The sequence below is a fragment of the Thermobia domestica genome, chromosome 1 (assembly GCF_964235325.1).
Source record: "Thermobia domestica chromosome 1, izTheDome1.hap1.1, whole genome shotgun sequence".
NCBI lineage: Eukaryota > Metazoa > Arthropoda > Insecta > Zygentoma > Lepismatidae > Thermobia > Thermobia domestica.
The window spans coordinates 289,935,054-289,954,834 of NC_137454.1; the positions used below are offsets into that span (position 1 = coordinate 289,935,054).

The 19,781-nt window shown below is 37.4% G+C and overlaps 1 protein-coding gene across 1 annotated transcript in view; it reads left to right on the plus strand.

The window, feature by feature from the left end:
- The window catches only part of LOC145667675 (uncharacterized), a 71,023-nt gene that overhangs the window by 21,291 nt on the left and 29,951 nt on the right, over nucleotides 1-19,781 (plus strand). Inside the window, exon 7 of the mRNA XM_081735135.1 lies at nucleotides 5,403-5,565. Within this exon, the coding sequence (XP_081591261.1) occupies nucleotides 5,403-5,565 (163 nt within the window). The remainder of the gene's footprint in view (nucleotides 1-5,402; nucleotides 5,566-19,781) is intronic.

Consider the following 19,781-nt stretch of genomic DNA (forward strand, 5'->3'; position numbering starts at 1 on the left):
CCCAGATGATTCCCAATGCTAAATTGTTAAGTTATATTTTGTATGAAATAACTATTGTATTAAATAATATGGAGTTTCTTGAATATAGAAGGCTAATATTACAGCTTATGTTCAAACTACGAGATGGATGTCATGTACCAATACGTCGGTTTTAAATAAATGAATGAGAAATATTATTAATAATTGAAGTATATACGTCGAATGCTTTGTAATAAATAATCAAGGTACTTGGTTTAGAAAGTAAAATGGTTATGAGATAACGGATGTATCCTATAATCCGGATCGTTAGAAAGCAGACCGCTGTAATATTGCCCTTGTATCCTGGTAATAGAAATAAACATTAAAATTTTGGAACTGAGATTTGGAATCTGTATAAAGTTGGTTATGTTTGTTAAATGCTGTGAATCTGCTTCCACGCTTGATATCCGGACCTGTTCTACTGGTGCTACTCGTAATGGAAGTCCGAAATACAAATTGTCTAAAAGTTAAAGTTTTCTTAGGGTAACGAATGGTTGTTACTATAGAAGGAAGATGTGAGTGTTTTAGAAAAAGAATTTAGCAGTGTCACAAGGAGAGCCCTCAGACTATAACACCAATTTCTAAAATAGCGTACAATGAACATCTGCGATGAACCATCGCGTTTTGCAGTTGTAAATTCGTTATTACTTGGTAGTTTTGGTAGTTTTTGCAAGCTATGATTTACCATTGGTCATTGAAAATTTGATGTCACAGCAAGTTTTAATCAAACAGCAGATTTCCAGAAACAAACTCTCGAGACAATATTTTATAATTATTATTGTATTGCCAAATAGTAGTTGAAACACTAAATAGCCAATAACTTATTACCATGGAATGAACAGGACAGCTTACTGAAAATTGAAACACTAAACAACTAATAACTTTTGACTCTGGAATTAACACAACAGTTTTACTGAAAATGAAAAACACTGCTGAAACACTAAAGAACTAATAATTCAAAAAGTTAAGATCCTTTTCATTTCAGATGATGAATTGCAGAGTTCCTGAGTAACTTCGTCCATGGACACTAAATTTAACATGTCTCTTTCCATAATCATTAGTAAAAATGTGTCCAAAATGTCTTCAAACAAACTAGCTCTCAGATTTATTTTCACCAACTTTAACTTTGAGGAGCACCTTTCACATGTCACTTGTGTGCATGGTAAAGACAACATATTTGTATATAATGTATAAATTATTAAAACAACTAGATGACACAGAAATTGGTACAAAATTTTCCCTGCACATGGCAAACAATTTTTACACAAGGTGTTTGCAGCATCATTATCACTCTCTTCAATGGCTTACTATTCACAGCGCAATGAAGATTGGAAGAAAGGCCAAATAGATTTGAAGGAAACAATTCTTTGAGACACATCCTTCTGGAGTTCAGAGTTTCTCAAAGAGATGTGGACAACCACTTTTTACATGAGGATTTACAACCATGTGCAAAATTTTATTCCTTTCCATAAATCATTTTAGTCGTGTAAATTTCGAATCGAATGTAAAAGCCCTTTTTATTTTATAGATACTCATACGACCTACTTGTGAAAGGTAAATTTCATGAAGTTCTCTCATCGTTAACTGCTACGAAATTATGAAAAAATTTAGGTCATAGATGTACAAATAATCTTTTCTCAGTGTAGGTAGCATGGGTACTTCAGCTAGTACTTGATTATTAACTCTGCTTAACAGTAAACCATACGAGTCCAGAATAGCCACTGCTCTTTTTGCTTATTTACGACGTGGCAGACATGTAAGAATCATTCAGTCACATCATAAATTTGCTTTCATTTAAAAATAAAGTTGGTATGCCTTCTCTCAAGATTAAACAAAACTTATTGAAAGTATAAGATGTTTATATGATTATAGTAAATTACTAGGGTGGGTCGTTTTGCCACTTTTTCTTTGGAACGAAATGTAATACCTGGCAAAAGTGGCCAATCCACATGGACATTTCAGGTATAGATTTTTTATCAAATCAGATAATATCTTCTGTGAGAACTATTGCATCAAAGTTTCAAAATTTCACTGAAAATTGCAAAAAATACCAAAATTGTTCACTTTTTTGTTATGTTAAAGTAAACATATTTTTGGGTTTATACATGCCAGATGCTAAGAAAACTGACATTCCAGTCTCAAAATGCCAGTTATATGCGCTTGGGGGGTATAGGGGTGCCTCCTCTGGGGCCGGAAAAGAGGGTAAATTCAGTACAATTAAGCGTTTCTATAACTTTTTCGTCCTTGCTTTTTCTTTCGGCAAGATGAACGTGACAATTTTTTGGATAGCATCGTCACTCGAGATGATACGTGGTGTTATCACTACGATCCGGAATCCAGAAGACAGTACATGGAATGCCGATTTTTACAAGCGCGACATGCAGGCTCTGGTTCATCGTTGGCAAAAGTGCATAAGAAATGGTGAGAACTATGTGGAGAAATGAGAGTCTGTAGCTGAAATATTGCTCGATTTAGCTGTGCTGTTGTTAGTTATGTATCTCCATTAGTTTCCAAAAAAAAAAAAAGGATGCATTACTTTAGGAACGACTTTCGTAGATTTGTCTGAAACTTTATGATTGCTCAGAGATACAATGTAAGCGAGAGGGTTGCGGCACATATAACAACTGTGCTTCAGGTAGCTTCAAAGGCTGGAATTATAACTTCTCAAAAATCTAGCGACATAACATCTGCTTTAACTGTAGACAGGAACAAAATAAGGCGTGCGAAACTTAAACTTGCTCGGAATTTAAAAGAAAGTTCTAGAAATGATGATCCCATTAAAATCCTATACTTTGATGATAGAAGGGATGACACTAAAACATACACAGGCATCGTTAGAGAAGAGCACTCATCACTTGTGGCTGAACGTAACTCTCAATATGTTGGTCACGTGACACCATCCTCTGGCTCTGCACATGACGAGACCAGAGCTATTTTCGAATACATCATGAACCAACTCAGAGTTGGCTTTGATAAAGTTGAGGTTCTTGGGTGTGATGGAACGTACACTAACATGCTTGGAATGGAGTTGTTATTCGAAAATTAGAGGAACTAACAGGAAAACAAATGCAATGGGCTATTTGTCTCTTGCATTTTAATGAACTGCTGTTCCGAGCTCCCTACACGAATATTCACGGCGTTCATTCAAGCCCCTATTCTTACACATATCACATAGTCAAAACTATCTAACTGTGAAAAAACTTTCAGTGTTGCTATTCAAACCAATAAAATGTGACTTACCTCATCATAGTCCAGAAGAGCACAGAAAACTCAGTAAGGACCTGAGATGCTTGTTCCAGATATCTCAAGCCATTGACTCCAGAGTATGCCCGGCAGAGCTTGTTTCTATGTTCCCTGGCAAACTAAACAAAGCTAGCTGGTTGACTAGTGCAAAAAGAATTTTAACATTGTATATTGCAACAAAAAACCTATCAAGAAATTAATAGAAATTGCGACATTCATACTTAGAGTCTGTGTGGTTATGCAACGCCGTATCAGAACATAGTCTTCCATTGCTGATGGTCCTCTCACGTCTTTGAGGCCATTCAAGGCTAGATACTTACCAAGGGAATACCAGGCTGTAATCCGTTCATGCATTCAGACGAATGCATTCTTTGCACTCCCAGAAAATTTCTTCTCGCCATGATGACTGATGGTCGACTTGCTGTCCGACAAGATGCATTACATAAGATTCTTAGTGCTCGAAAATACGAAGCAGGGAATCTCTATAACTCCGTTAGATATAACATCATTCCCAGACTGAATTTTGAGGCAAACGATTACACTGCAATGATCTTTTGGGAAAGCGCTGATGTTTCAATAACTGTACTACCAGTAAGTTCTATGGACGGTACCAAACAAACAGCTCATGGTCAAACTTTCACTTCCTGACAACACTGTGCCAGAATGGTCCTTCACCGTCCATCCGTGCCACACGGTGGCAGTAGAACGGATAGTGAATTTGTCACTGAAGAAGCCTCCCGAGTATGTGCCAGTGATGCTAGAGGCGGAATAATCAGGTCAACCTTACTTTCTAGGCAAGCTGCGTCTAAACTTCAAGCAAAGTCCCAATTTGTGACAATTTTTCCTGACAGTGAATAATCGGATCAGTTCATCCGGCCCAACATATGGTTGGTTGATTGGATAGGCCTAGCAGAGGAGCCCTAGGTGCAGCCACCTCTACATGGTGGGCTCTGGGTCACTTGGCCAGGCTATATTGCCATGTAAGCAAGGAACTGCACAACCGCTTAACTGTAGTGAATTTGCCCCCTTTTCTAGCCCCAGAAGAGGCACCCCTATTCCCCCAACGGCATATAATTGGCATTTTGAGAGTGGAATGTCAGTTTTCATAGCAACTGACATGTGTTTAACCAAAATATGTTTACTTTAACATAACTAAAATTAATGAACGACTGTGGTATTTTTTCTAATTTTCAGGTACATTTTGAAACTTTGAGGCAATAGTTCTCACAGAAGATATTATCTGATTTGAAAACAAATCTATACCTGAAATGTCCATGTGGATTGGCCACTTTTGCCAGGTATTACATTTCATTCCGAGAAAAAAGTGGTAAAACGCTGCACCCTAGTAAATTACTATCTGGAAACACTACTAGAACTGTAAATAAAGTAGGCAGATATTTATGCTTCGCTTGAGAACGCCTGAGGGCTGCTCTCAAGGACATCGCAATTCGCCAGTCATGCTATCCTCTCCGCTACAAAATTTAAGAGGCGTATTGAGTATCATATTTATAATAATACTACTAACTATTTCATCATGAATAGTCATCGAATTTAGTAGAAACATGGAAAATCATGGGACCAAATAATAACATGTTTACTAATTTATAAAATTTTAGTATAAAAGAAGTAAGGATCGATGACAAACCACTATTGTTTACAAAAATACTTGTAAGTTATACACCGACAGAGTTGTGACGTAGGGGTCGTGGTGGCTCAGTGGTAGAGCGTTCACCTCTGGTGCTTGGGGTCCCGGGTTCGATCCCAGCCCACGCCAAGTGAACTTTGTGGTAGGTTCCCTCGGGGTTCTCCCACTTTCTTCATTCCACCATTTCATTCATTACTCATCATCACCGTCTCCTTTAGCCTAACCGGCATAATCGCGGGAGGTAAAAACCCAACGATTTCATTTCATTTTTTACATTTGTGACGTAATAAGTTCAAAGTACATTTTGGTAATCCTGTCATTTCATGCATATTGTGTATAAGCGTTTTAATTTACAATGTTTTCTTTTATATGTTGCGGCTTCGAGTGTAATATGCTCTAAAATGATTATTTATGTTTATGTCTTAATATAATTGTATACGATTGGATCTAATAGATATGACACATTGTTAAAAACGTCTATTTTTTCTATTCGTAGCTTAGTGGGGATGGAAGGCCAATTAAGGAAGGCCTTTTAGAACTCTTTAAGCAGAGGTATACAGATGAAGCGTGGTTTGAATCTCTGAATAATGCTACTGAAAGATGTTCCAGATGGATTGATATAGAGACACAGTATATACAAGCGAAGCGTGAAGAGAAAGGTAGGTTTGTATTTAGTTTGATATATTCTAACATACAACCAGGTTCGGAGTTTTGGGTAAGTTATGGTCCGGACAGCAGCATTCAAGACATTCATTATTACATTTTTCCTTATGAAACCCCAATGAAATGTATAATCTCAGTTACTCGCGATTAAAAGCATTTTTCACTCTGGGGTTATCGATCTCTGTAACCAAAATGGCATTTGTTTTGGCAAGATTCTGAGTAATACTTGAGGTTGTAAAGGTGGAGACAATATGCTGTTTTTATGCAACAACTCATGTAAATACTCAGTTGATAACTTGTTCGAGCGCTATTCGAATCGGGAGATCAGAATACTAGCTCTCAAATTTGCTAGCTTTTCCTCACTCAAATATGTTGCTTTGAAGTGAGAAACAAAGTCATTATATGTTCTACATCTTCCCGCAATCACATGAAACCACTGACGATGCATTACATAGACTCTTGGGTACAAATGCCAACCTTGCCTCAACAGGTGTGCCTGTTAGATTGAAATACCTTTCAAGCTCCACAATAAAATTGTGGATCTGAACCTCACTTTCCATACCTGTGAATGTAGTCAACGTAAGATCCCTACGTATAAAACCTAACGCTGACGCACGTTGGTACGGCTGCATAGAAACCTGCCACTGGAAACGAGGGTTAGCAGGAATCTCGTCTCGTCTCGTGGAGCTTGAGTCTCGAATTAGCAAGATTTGCATTTTGAGTGACAACACTGATTTTCGAGACAGAACCTGAGAGATTTACATCAGACGCTCTGTCTCGTACCGATTCTTTCAAAGTTTCCAACTCCTTTTATAATTTGAAGCATACATTATTTACACTCTCTTGTATCTCTAAAATGCTGTCTTTACACCTTCTACTGATTCCCTTGATACTTGTTTCTTATCCTAATTCCCCTCTAATTCTTACGAATTGCTCTCTCCAATGCTCTCTGCTTATCTCAAATTCTGTTCTAAATGTGCTACAGATCCTTTATCATTTTCTAGTCGACACAAAAATTCGTTAACACTTCGTGTTACGCTGTCCACTTTCTCGTTCACTTCTGTGATATTGTAACCTATTGCTGTTACACTAGCTTTCAAGTTACTCACTTCGCGGTCAACCTTGGTAATTGGTTGACGGAGTTCCTTGGTAAAACTTCACAGAGTCAAGTTTCCTATTTAAACTAACCCCTAGCTGTTTCACGCTCGTCAGTTTCTTTCAGTGATGCCTGAAGCTCTTAACATGCTACGTTTAATTGCTCGTTCAAATTCTGGGTGGTTGCTTCTAATCTAACACCGAATTCGCGTTATTTACTCTCTAGACGATTAAGTAATATTAAGTTAGTCTGTTTCTCTCTCTCTACTAATTCCATTTGTAGCTTATCCTGTATCTCTGCTATCTTCTTTTGAACTTTTTCTTGCTTCTCTATTTAAGAAGCCATTTCTTTCAACATAGCAAACACCAGATTTATGCTTGGATCCAAAGTTGTCCCTGCAATGCTAATTGAAGTACCGGGAGTTGACTCCGTTACATCGCGTATACTATTCTGATCCTGATTACTTCCTGTCTTATCTACAACTTCAGCGGCTAAATTTATTTCATCTTTATCAGTGTTGCTATCCATGTCACCATTCTGAGAATTTAGACCATCCTGACTATTCTGGTTCTCTATTTCTTCTTCCAATTCTCCTAACTAGTTAAAGTTCATGTTTGTTAACTCCTGATCCATCTTACGGCACTGTGCGCGTGTGTGGACCACAAATAGATAACGATAATCTAAACTCTAAATAACTAAATTCCAACAATATATTCTCTTCCTCAATCCTTCAAATACTCTAGGCACACAATTAATAGCCAAACTTCAAAAAACTTTAAATGTAAATGGTGGTTATATCAACTTTGTACTCGAGTTGTACGATTTCAATAATGTTAATCAGTTCGTGCACTCTCGTCATTGTCTCTTCCGATCTCGCGCTGGTCAAGTTATTCCGTTTACGAGGCTGTGATATTTCTCATCCCAAGAAGGTACTGCCTCTTCCGTTACGGCAATACTTTCTTTTCTTCCACTAAACGAGAGTCAGTTGGATCGATTCTCATGTCAAGATCGATTAGCTCAATCACCCTAGAAAGTCATCCCCACTTTGTAGGAGTCCTTCTCCTAGAGTATGATTAGCTGTACTTCGAGAAATTAAAGACGTTTCTCGATTTCACTGTATTTAAACTAGCTGCCTTATGTATAAAGTATTTCTGTCGCACAGTCTGTAAATCAAGTCTACTTACGATCTAACTGATAAATTCAGAGTATAAAATAGACTTCATACACGCAAACCAAACATTGTTTATTCACATATGAGATGGCACTATGTATTGTTTACAAGGGAAGTCTCTCACGTAACACAGTTCTGAAAGTATAGGTATATATGACGTACTTCATTAACTTCGAAGAAGTATTCTGGTATATAATGTATATGAAAACTATGAAACATATATCTACATTGTTCAACTATTTGTGTGCTAGGTAAAAAAAAAAAAAGTTTCACTAGAGTAACTTTTACGATTGTGGACTAAAATCAGCAGTAGTGGGACATGTTGACATTTGCCCATTAGCTACATGTTGATATCAGTACACACATTGACCACATTTCAATATCGATCATGGGACATTCATTTAATTTACCCAGTTTCTTAGTTAGTCCCCTTGCACAATTTGAACTTGGCCTCAGTTGTTGCATCTTTATTGGTATGCAACCGTGCACATCATATTGCATCAGTTTGAGGGAATATTATTGGTGAATTGGCAATGGCGTTCATGTTCTTGATGCTATTCCTTACATTTTTGAAGCTTTCAACTCACGTTTACTGAGTATGAGTGCATTTATGGGCATTTTTCGTTAAGTGTTTCCACACATGTGAATCACCCTGCTTCATCTGTCGTACTCTACCGACACTCCAGAAGTCTTTCTAGAGCATTTAAGTACAAATTCGCAACACTTAATACTCAGAACGTCACTGTTGGCCAGCATCCGTACCTGGCGATTATGCAACTACACACAACGGGCATGAACGTGTCCGCCATTTTGTATTTGTTCCAGATATCGATTTAATACAAAATAATTATTGTTAGCTGATAGAAACTCTATCAATTCATATCCATTTAGACCAATTTTCATGTGGCAGATTATTCGGGACTCCATACGTTCCTTTGGGGAATCCCTTGCGCGTGCATGGTATGATTATGAAACATGCAAAATTCAATACAGTAGGTATGACTTCTTCAGTGAATTTTTTACCCGCCCTCTTTACGTTGGATAGTTTCCGAACTATTGGCGTCCGAAAGTCATTTTCCCACGCTTTCGGCACTTTGTAGATCCGAAACTATGTCCGATAGGCGAAAGTTCAAGAGAACTTTTTTTCTTGTCTCAGCGGTAGGAGTCACCTACCAAGAGTTGTAACACTTATTTTGCAATACCCGATAAACATTATTATTATTTAATGTCATTTCAAAATATTATACGGAAACACTCTTTTTCGTGATTTTCTTCTGCTTCTACTTTGTATTTATATGTAGGAAATTAACTGCAACACGAGTAAGCAAGGCTAAGAAATATTAGAATATTCTACTCATTCAAAAATGTATACTTACTTAAGAAGGTGACTGTTTTCTCGTTTATTTACAAGGGGTGAAGGTCGGTGGAGAGAATGTCCTTCGCTCCAACAGATTGAACAAACAAGGAAGATAAATGAGGATTATAGGCTCGTTTTTAGAGGAGATGGCTCATACGCAAACTCAACAGATGTCGTTATATCTAGTCAGAACCTTCGTGGTTGATACCTTTTGTTATATGTAACTACCATGAATTACCCGCTTCGCTGGGTTAAATTAAGAAAAAATAGTGATATGTTTCATTAGTCAGTCACCTTTTACTATTACTAAAGCGCTCCTTGATATTGGTCATTTTCTATTATTTTTATATAACCCGTCTCCTCCCCATGCTACGGGTCACGACATCAGAAGTGTCACTGTTCATCTCAGCGACCTCAAATACGATAGGCTCGACGGTTATTTTCGATCATTTGTAAATGTCTTTCCTCTCCTTTAAGTTACATGGTCAAAGTGATATGACAAAAATCATCTCATGTTCGAACTTCATCTACGTTGAAAATTTGATCGAGATCGGTCCGGTGGTTCAAGAGTTATTAAGTTTTATTTATTTTTATATATCTTCCCCTCCTACTTCCTCCCCTAAGTTCTATCGTAAAAGTGAATAGATTAGTACCATCCCAAGCCCGAACCTCATCTATGTTGAAAATTTGATCGATATACCTATCAGGTGGTTCAAGAGTGAAGTCACATAGACAGTCACTTTTTTTTTTTTACATATGTCTCCCCGCCTCCCTCCCCTAGGTTGCACCGTCAAAGTTAAATGATAAAAATTATCCCAAGCCGGAACGTCATCCACTTGAAAATTTGATCGAGATCGGTTGGGTTGTTCAAGAGTTATTAAGTTTTATTTATTTTTATATATCTGTCCCCTCCCCTCCCCCTACCATAAGGTCTACCGTCAAAATGATATGATAATAACCAACCCAGGTTAGAACTTCATTCTTATTGAAAATTTGATTAAGATCGGTCCTGTGGTTAAAGTGTGAAGAAGCCACAAAGACAGTCACTTTTATTTTTACTTTTTTGACATATATCTCCCCCTCCACCTCCCCTTCGTTGCACTGTAAAAATGAAATGAACGAAACATCCCAGGCCCGAACCTTACCTATGTTGAAAGTTTGATCGAGATCGGTTGGGTGGTTCAAGAGTTATTAAGTTTTATTTATTTTTACAGATTTCTCCCCTCCCCTAAGTTCTACCGTTAAAGTGATATGATAAAAATCACCTCAGGTCCGAACCTCATCTATGTTGAAATTTTTTAAAGATCGGTCGTGTGGTTTAAGCGTGATGAAGTCACAAAGACAGTCATTTTTATTTTTATTTTTTTAAAACATATATCTCCTCCCTCCCCCTCCCCTTCGATGCACTGTAAAAGTGATATGAAGGAAACTGATATGAAGGAAACATCCCAAGCCCGAAACTTATCTATGTTGAAAGTTTGATCGAGATCGGTTGGGTGGTTCAAGAGTTATTAAATTTTATTTATTTTTATAGATTTCTCCCCTCCCCTCCCCTCTCCTTAGTTCTACCGTTAAAGTGATATAATGAAAACCACCTCATATCTGAACCTCATCTATGTTGAAAATTTGGTTAAGATCGGTCGGGCAGTTTAAACGTGATGAAGTCACAAAGACAGTCACTTTTATTTTTACTTTTTTGACATATATCTCCCTCCTTCCCCTCCCCTTCGTTGCACTGTAAAAATGAAATGAAGGAATCACCTCAGGTTCGAACCTCATCTATGTTGAAATTTTATAAAGATCGGTAGTGTGGTTTAAGCGTGATGAAGTCACAAAGACAGTCACTTTTATTTTTATTTTTTTAAACATATATCTTCCCCTCCCCCTCCCCTTCGTTGCACTGGAACCTTATCTATGTTGAAAGTTTGATCGAGATCTTTCGGGTGGTTCAAGAGTTATTAAATTTTATTCATTTTCATATATTTCCCCTCCTCCCCTCCCCGTCCCCTAAGATCTACTGTCAAAATGAAATGATAAAAAACTTCCCAGGTTTGAACTTCATATATGTTGAAAATTTGATTGAGATCGATCAGGTGGTTCAAAAGTAATTAATTCACGAACATAGTCACTTTTATTTTCATATTTATTGATTTTTGTATATCTCCCCCTCCACCCCCTCTCCTACGTTGCTCTGTCAAAGTGAAATGACAAAATTCATCCCAGTCTCGAACCTCATCTACATTGGAAATTTGATAAAGATCGGTTGAGTGGTTCAAGAGTTATTAAATTTATTTATTTTTTCTACTTCCTCCTTCTCCCTCTCCCCTAAGTTGTACCGTCAAAGTAAATAGCTAAAAACACTCCCAGGTCAGAACCGCATCTACGTTGAAAAGTTGATCGAGATCGGTCTGGCGGTTCAAGAGATTAAGAGTCACAAATATAGTCACTTTCAATTTTATAATACAGATTTCGCACGGGGATATGAAAAATTATGTTGCTTTTAACACAAAGAAAATCTTGTCCGGTTGTCTTCCGGACAGACTCAGAGGACATCTTTAGCAACTCGAGAATTTATTCTTATTTTTATATCTCTTAATCTTTTTCAGGAAGAAATAAAATAAAGCTATCCTCTCCGAACAATTAACAATGTCTTTTAAGTAGCAATGTTGCTGCACAAACATGTTTGTCCAGTCGACTTGAGTGCTCTTGTTTTGCTGTGCTTTTTTAACGCTGGATTCTGCTTCTTTAGCGCTGTAGATATTTCCTCAATATTTCAGTCTTCCAATGCAATAATACTATAAAACCCAATCGAGCGCAATATATACTCATACATAATGCTACAACACAATATTGAACAGTCATCAAATTGTTAATAAAGAAGGATATAAATATTGATAAATTATTCGAATATTTAATATACCACTAATCCCTAGATATGCAAATCAATTAATATAACATACTAATTTAAAAGTTGATCTGCAGATAACCTAGATGTGTGCCTTACACTTACAGACCCACTATGTTAACTTTACATTTATCCATTTCCACTTTTAAATATTCAAGTTTGTCCGGACGTCGCAAAGTTCGTACGTCCCAGGTTCTCATGCTGAGATGAAGTTATAACTTTTATTTTCTCTTCTGATGATTCTTCCCAGAGCAGTTCCTACCTGGAGATCCAACGTGGGTTATTTTACCTCCGGGTTTTACTTCAAAATGAACTAGGAAGCTTTATTTTTATTCTCCTATTCGTAACTTCTAGGGAAAATATAATGTGGTAATATTCCCATTTCCTTTCCACATCTCCATCGTCCATGCTGTTGACTGCCTTGTAGTTCACCCACCTTTTAAATATTTTCTCCTCCTAAGGGCAAGCAGGTGCCTGACTTCCACTACTCATACGCCTTCCGAGGAGGTTGTTGGCACCTGGTGGCAGGTTGATCCCTTACCCCGGAAGTCATTGGCTCCTTACGTACGTTAGGTTTCTTATGATGTTACCGCTTTCTTCCATGAGAAGGTGTAAATTGGGATTTTCCTTTCATTTAGAATGTGGAAGGTCGGCGTGGATAACTGATGTCCGTATCAATGCTGGAAACAAGGTTGAACATTGGAATATTTAATATAGCACCATGAACGACTTATTTCGAAAATGAATGGTCAAGTTTCTATCAAATTGCTAAAGAAATAAAATTATAGTACTCTGCTCTGACTATTTTTATGTTCATGTACGAGAATTGAGTTTACGAAATGCAAGATTACGAGCAGGCCTTTCACGTATTCTGTGATGATTCTTTTCCCCTTTCTAGATTGAACATGTATGACCTAAAACATGGTTTGAAGCACTACAAAATTCTTAACGAAAGAGAAACATAAAGATATTTAATTTTGCTTTTGTTGTATGACTAATATTCTGTTTTCATGAAGAAAATATGATAAAAGAACTAGATTGTTAGGCGAGAAAAAAAAAATATTAATGTACTCGTAGCTTATTTTGAAAAGGGTTCATTTCTACAACTGCTAATTTTACAGTAGAAGTAAATAAAGTTTGACCTAAATGAACTTTTGAAAGTGTGCCGTTTTAAAAAAAAATCTCTTAACCTAATTTCGAAGTTTAATATCAGCTTTGTTATGTTCCCTTTCGAATAAAAAATGCTGAAGTTAATGCACGAGACGGATGTGGTAGAAACGACTAACATTACGTTGTACCTTCTACCAAAAGCATTCCTGTTTGGATATAAAGTGTTGCTGCTCCAGTTTCTATTTGGATTTCAAACTTTTAGCGGTGTACTAAAATTAAACGATACGAGCAAGATTAAACAAGTGTTAGATTACCAAATGTGTGTACACTATAATATTTTCCCTTGTATATTCTTGCTAATAAAACTCCAACTGACCAAAGCAGTAAATATATTTTAAAAGTATATAACTGTGTTACAGTTTCGGCTATGTAACATATCTGAAACTGTAACATATATATATACTCTTAAAATACAGGGTGACCGCGTGACTATGTTACAAAATGTAAGGGGTAATTCCTGACACGGAAGCAAGAAAACAAGTTCAAATAAACTTTTGTCCAACGTACATAATTTCGGAGCTACAAGGTGCCGAAAGCGTGGGAAAATGACATTCAAAGCTCTATAGCTCGACTATGGTGAATGAGAGAGCTAATGCGGCATGGTCACGTCAAAAACACCGAAGCTGCTGTATTCAAAAATGGTTAGGTCGAGATCGTGCAATTCGTGCACAAGGGATTTCTCAAAGGAGCGTAGGGATTCCCGGATAATCTGTCAAGAAAGATGGGTCGAAAAGGATACGGATGAATAGCTGTCCCAACTGCTAGCAATAATACGTCTGTACTAAGTCGAATTCTCGCACAAGCACAAAATGGCGAACAGTTTTATACGTGCCAAGTGTGGTTGTATAATGCGCACTAAATAAGGGTGAGAAACATGAAAGGAAAATGTGAATAATTTGGTACAAATGGTAAATACATGATATTACGCTGTCCTATCATTGAACAGACGCTTTTAATAAAAGGTAATAGACATGAAAGGTACTAAAATGTGGTAAAAGGATCACACTATTAAAGTCTTTCTTCCATGTAGTTTTGTCATTGAAAGCAAGTAAAACTAAGGGGAAAAACCGGGGGATATGGGTGCTTTCTTCCAGGCAGAAATCTTATTTTATTTGATGATACGAACCGAGGATACTTTTTACGAGAGGAGGATTTTTCCGCCATCCCATGTTGAGAACTGCCAGAGAACAACAGTAAAATATCCGACGTTTGTTTTAGTCGCTGCTTCCGCTGTTTTGCATGACTGATTCCGAGGTTTTGTCTAGAATGCTTAACATGTCGTCATATTGTTATCGTTTTGAAGATATTTTGTTTTCACAGGCGGTGTTATCACCTGAAGTACGCCACAGTTTGCAGGTCCGATCACAAGCATTTGTTCTTCCTTCTGTCGTAGAAAACAATCGAAGGTAAGGAAAGTATAAGACAACCCTACTAGAAGGCGTTGTGGAAGGTGGAAGGTCATTCTTCATGTGGTTTGTTCGTAGCGTACGAGTTCCTTAGTGCAGTTTGTGCTTTGCTTGTTCGAATGTGAGATTAAATGGAGTATTCGAGAGCAGAACTTGCGGACATGATATTTGTATACGGTCAAGCAAATGGCAACAGTCGAGAAGCTGATAGGTTATATCGACTGAAGTATCCACAAAGAAGATATCCAGCCCATACTATGTTTGTCAGACTTTTTCAACGCTTACGAGACACGGGGAATTTACAACTTCAATACTACGACCAAGGAAGACGAAGAACCACAAGGACTCCGGACTTTGAAGAACAACTGCTTGATCCTTTCGCCCAACCGTAAGTACCCGGAAAGTATCACGTGAAAGGGGGGTAGCACAAGATACTGTTTGGAAAGTAGTACACGAGCAACAGTCACACCTCTATCACCCGCAGAGGGTTCAGGCCTTACGTCCAACTGACTTTCAACCTCTCGTTCGATTTTGTGAGTGGTTTATCCAACGCTCTGTAATTGATCCGCCGTTTGCTTCCTATGTGCTTTTCACCGACGCCCGAAGCTTGTTTTACGAAAGACGGGATATTTAACAGTCACAATAGTCATGTATGGGTAGACCAAAATACTTATGCAATTGTGGAAAGGGGCCACCAAGACCGATTCGCCATAAATATGTGGGCGGGTATTATCAGTGATCAGATAATAGGTCCATATTTACTACCACCACGATTAACTGCACCAGTGTATACGAGATTTCTGCGAGACATACTTCCAGACTTATTAGAGGATGTCCCTCTCGGTGTTCGTCAACGGATGTGGTTTCAACATGATGGCGCCTCAGCCCACTTTTCAGCTAGTGCTCGAGAGTATTTGAATCAAACGTTTCGTGACAGATGGATTGGAAGAGGCGGTCCTTGTAATAGGCCTGCACGTTCCCCAAATTTGGGTCCACTTCATTTTTTCATGTGGGGTTATGTCAAAACACTTGTCTATGAAACGCCTATAGACAACGCAGAAGAGTTATTAGCACGAATACTCGCTGCCTGTGATACTATAAGAACAGATCCTGGGTTGTTACAGCGGATGCGTCAGAACTTACTGCGACGCTGTAACGCCTGTGTTGAAGTAGAGGGACGCCATGTCCATCACCTATTGTAGGATAATTGGGAGATTTGTCTCGTTTACAGATAATTGATTATGTTCTTGGCTGCATTCAATCCTGCTGTAAAATGTTGATTGAAGGCATTATTCCCATTCTTGTGACTTTTTTTTTTTTTTTTTTTTTTTTTTTTTTTTTAGGAAATAACCTCTTTTGCATGATAGTTGTTTCGCTCAGTTTTGTTTATTTGTTTTCAATGACAACAATACATGGAAGAAAGACTTTAATAGTGTGATAATTTTACAATATTTTAATACGTTTCATGACTATTACCTTTTAATTAAAGCGTCTGTTCAATGGTAGGACAGCGTAATATCATGTATTTACCATTTGTACCAAATTATTCACATTTTCCTTTCATGTTTCTCACTCTTATTTAGTGTGCGTTATGCAACCACACATGACACGTATAAAATTGTTCGCCATTTTGTGCTTATGCGAGATATCGACTTAGTACAGACGCATTATTGCTAGCAGTTGGGACAACTATTCATCCGTATCCTTTTCGACCCATCTTTCTTGACAGATTATCCGGGAATCCCTACGCTCCTTTGGGGAATCCCTTGTGCACGAATTGCACGATCTCGACCTAACCATTTTTGAATACAACAGCTTCGGTGTTTTTGACGTGACCATGCCGAATTAGCTCTATCATTCACCATAGTCGAGCTAAAGAGCTTTGAATGTAATTTTCCTACCCTTTCGGCACCTTGTAGCTCCGAAATTATGTACGTTGGACAAAAGTTTATTTGAACTTTTTTTTCTTGTTTTCGTGTCAGGAATCATCCCTTACATTTTGTAACATAGTCACGCGGTCACCCTGTATTTTAAGAGTATATATATGTGTTACAGTTTCAGACATGTTACATAGCCGAAACTGTAACACAGTTATATACTTTTAAAATATGTGTACTGTTTTGGTCAGTTGGAGTTTTATTAGTAATTTACAATTTGTCAAAGCTACAATGAATAATTTGCGTATCCTTTACACAGGTGGGGTAAATAAAAGTCGCCCAGAGAACAGAGTGCCAGGGTACAAAGAAACACAGCAAAGTAAAGGAGATAGTTCGCTAACCTGCTTATAGCAGATATTGAAAATGACCACCATACATCTCTTGAATGACCACATGAATGAAATTACCACAATTTCAGATATTCGGACACATTTCGGAATGTTTTTGCCTTGTTCAAAACAGATCCTCTCTGACGCCATTTTCTGACTAATAGTTGAATTGCACTCATTACTGGAACTTTGGCACAATGGAATTCATGAGCTAACAACTGACCACACTCTTTCCATGAATTTGTTTTCACATAACTTCCCACAAGGAACACCCTCTGCTGTACTGTGAGCAGTGGCGGCGATTGGACGTTAAAAGTTGGGGGGCAAGATATGATCTGAATATGTGTATATCAATGTTACTGTTCCTGGTTGTTTCTAACACTTTGTTTGACGAAAGGTTTTATAACTAATAGGATACCATCTTTTTCAGTTAAAACACCGTATATCGTGTTTCATATTTAGTTAGGTAAATTGACAAGAGCAACGCACATAGGTACTAACCCTTGATTCCTTGCTCATGAACGTCTTAAAATTCTGTCAGAAAAATTGTGTGATCAAATTATTTAATAATATATTTGTAAAACAAATAAATAGAAAGGATATTATTAATCACACTAATGAATAATGAGGCTTGTTCTGTAGAAGTTATATTGAAACTGGGGATTAATGAACAACTTACATTTTTGATTCCACACTTGTCATTAAAGGTATGTTATTACTCTTAGAAAATGAAAGATAGTAAATACTACAAGCATATGCTACGATGCAATTGTGATATTAATTCCTTTGAATTGCAATTAAAACGCAATTCCTGTAGCTGTCTTAACTCCACGGGAAGACAAATAACCAATACACACTTACGCAACGACAAATATTATATGGTACCATCTTTTTTCTATGAACCAGTAATATATGCAAAAAATTTACATTTCCAAATGAAACTATATACATTAACCATTTTAAATTATTGCTTTTTAAAGGTAAATTATTGAATTTCAGTCAATCAGCTACAGCATCATCCCTTTTTATCCTAGGATCATGGTTAGTACCTCATTCTCTTCAGAATAGAACAACCTTTCAAACGGTTCCATTTACGTTTTCCTATCGTGTCCCTAACAATGGGAAATTTTGAGGGAAATCTGGATTTTTTCAAACTTTGATCCCCTCTGGACCCCCTTTGTTAATGCACAGATCTCAAAATCAACTGAAAAATACGAAGGGGTGTACTAAATGTGTATAAAAAAAATTCAAGCTTCTATCTTGAAAACTAAGTGCGGGAAAATGTTTACAAATGAGCTAAGAACATTCCCACAATGCCCCAGATGACCCGGATATAATATAGAATTTTTCTGAAACATCCCTATTTATCCTATGATCATTGTTCGTACATCATTCCCTTTAGAATAGAAAATACTTTCAAACGGTACCACTCACATGTCTCCATCATGTACCTGAGGTGGGAAAATCATGAAAAAATGGATTATTTGTTTAAAAAATATTCCTTCTTTGTACTTTTTTGACCCTCTGTACCCCCTGTTTTAACACAGAGATCTGAAATAAATCTGAAAAATACTAAGGGGTGTACTAAATGTGTGTGCAAAATTTCAATCTTCTAGGTGCAAAAGTAAGCCCGCCAAAAATAGTATCTCTACAATACTCCAGATTCCCGTATAAAAAGATCTCAGGTAATAATTCCCTGAGGAATTCCTATTTATACTAAAATCATGGTTCGTACATCATTCTTTTTTGAACAGAACAGCCTTTCAAACGGCACCATTCACATGTCTCCATCATGTATCTGAGGAGGGAAAATCGCGAATAAAGGGATCTTTGTTAAAAATATATTCTTTTTTTTACCTTTTGTCTCCTCTGGACACCCCTGTTTTATCGCAGAAATCTTAAAAGAATCTGGAAAATATTAAGGGGTACACTGAATGTGTGTGCAAAATTTCAATCTTCTAGGTACAAAAGTAAGGCCTGCAAAAAGTAATAAAAAAATCATAAAAATATTTTTGTTATGACGTCATCACACTCTACGTCTCGACGCAGAAAGGCGTGAAACCATACGTAACGTGTTCTACAATGCCTCCAGACTTGAGAAAAAAAGAAGTAAAAAGCTTTTTTGGTAACTTTTTTAAATCGAATAATGAAGATTCTAGCCTATCACCGAAAAATAGATGATATAATTTAAAAGAGTTAAGTGGTCACTTCCAAAAAGTGGGGGGGGCAACTGCCCCCTCTTGCCCCCCCCCTAATCGCCGCCCATGACTGTGAGTACCATCTTCACTTGTACACTGCTCAAAGCACACTAACACAGCGCGCACTAAGATCTGAACCGGTGGGTATGCGTACACATAGTGTGCGAGTCACGTCGTGTGGCTCCATGCATACATTCACGTCCAATCGTATCAACTCGTCCGGTAATTTCGAGTTACGGTACGAACACCCGCGAAATGTACTCTATTCACCGTAAACACTCATTAATGAAATAGCAGCTCCTTACGAGAATGTTAACCCGTGCCGATCTAACTAAAAAGTTATGGAATGACATTTCCAGATTATAATTTAGAATGTCCAACCCTGATAACGGAGAAACTAAAAGAGAGAGAGAAACGAAACTTTGCATGGAGCAACCAGAGAAAGGAGGACCCCTGCCAGTGTATTGACGACCATCACCGGATGAATAGTGTTGCGAATTCACGAGTAAATTATGTTTTTTTGTAAATCCAATGACAGAAATTAGAAATCATCATTAGAAGCAACAATGAAAATAAAGACAAGACTTTGTAAAGCTGCACTGAGAAAGAAAATAATCAAAAATTTAACAGTAAAGACATGTAA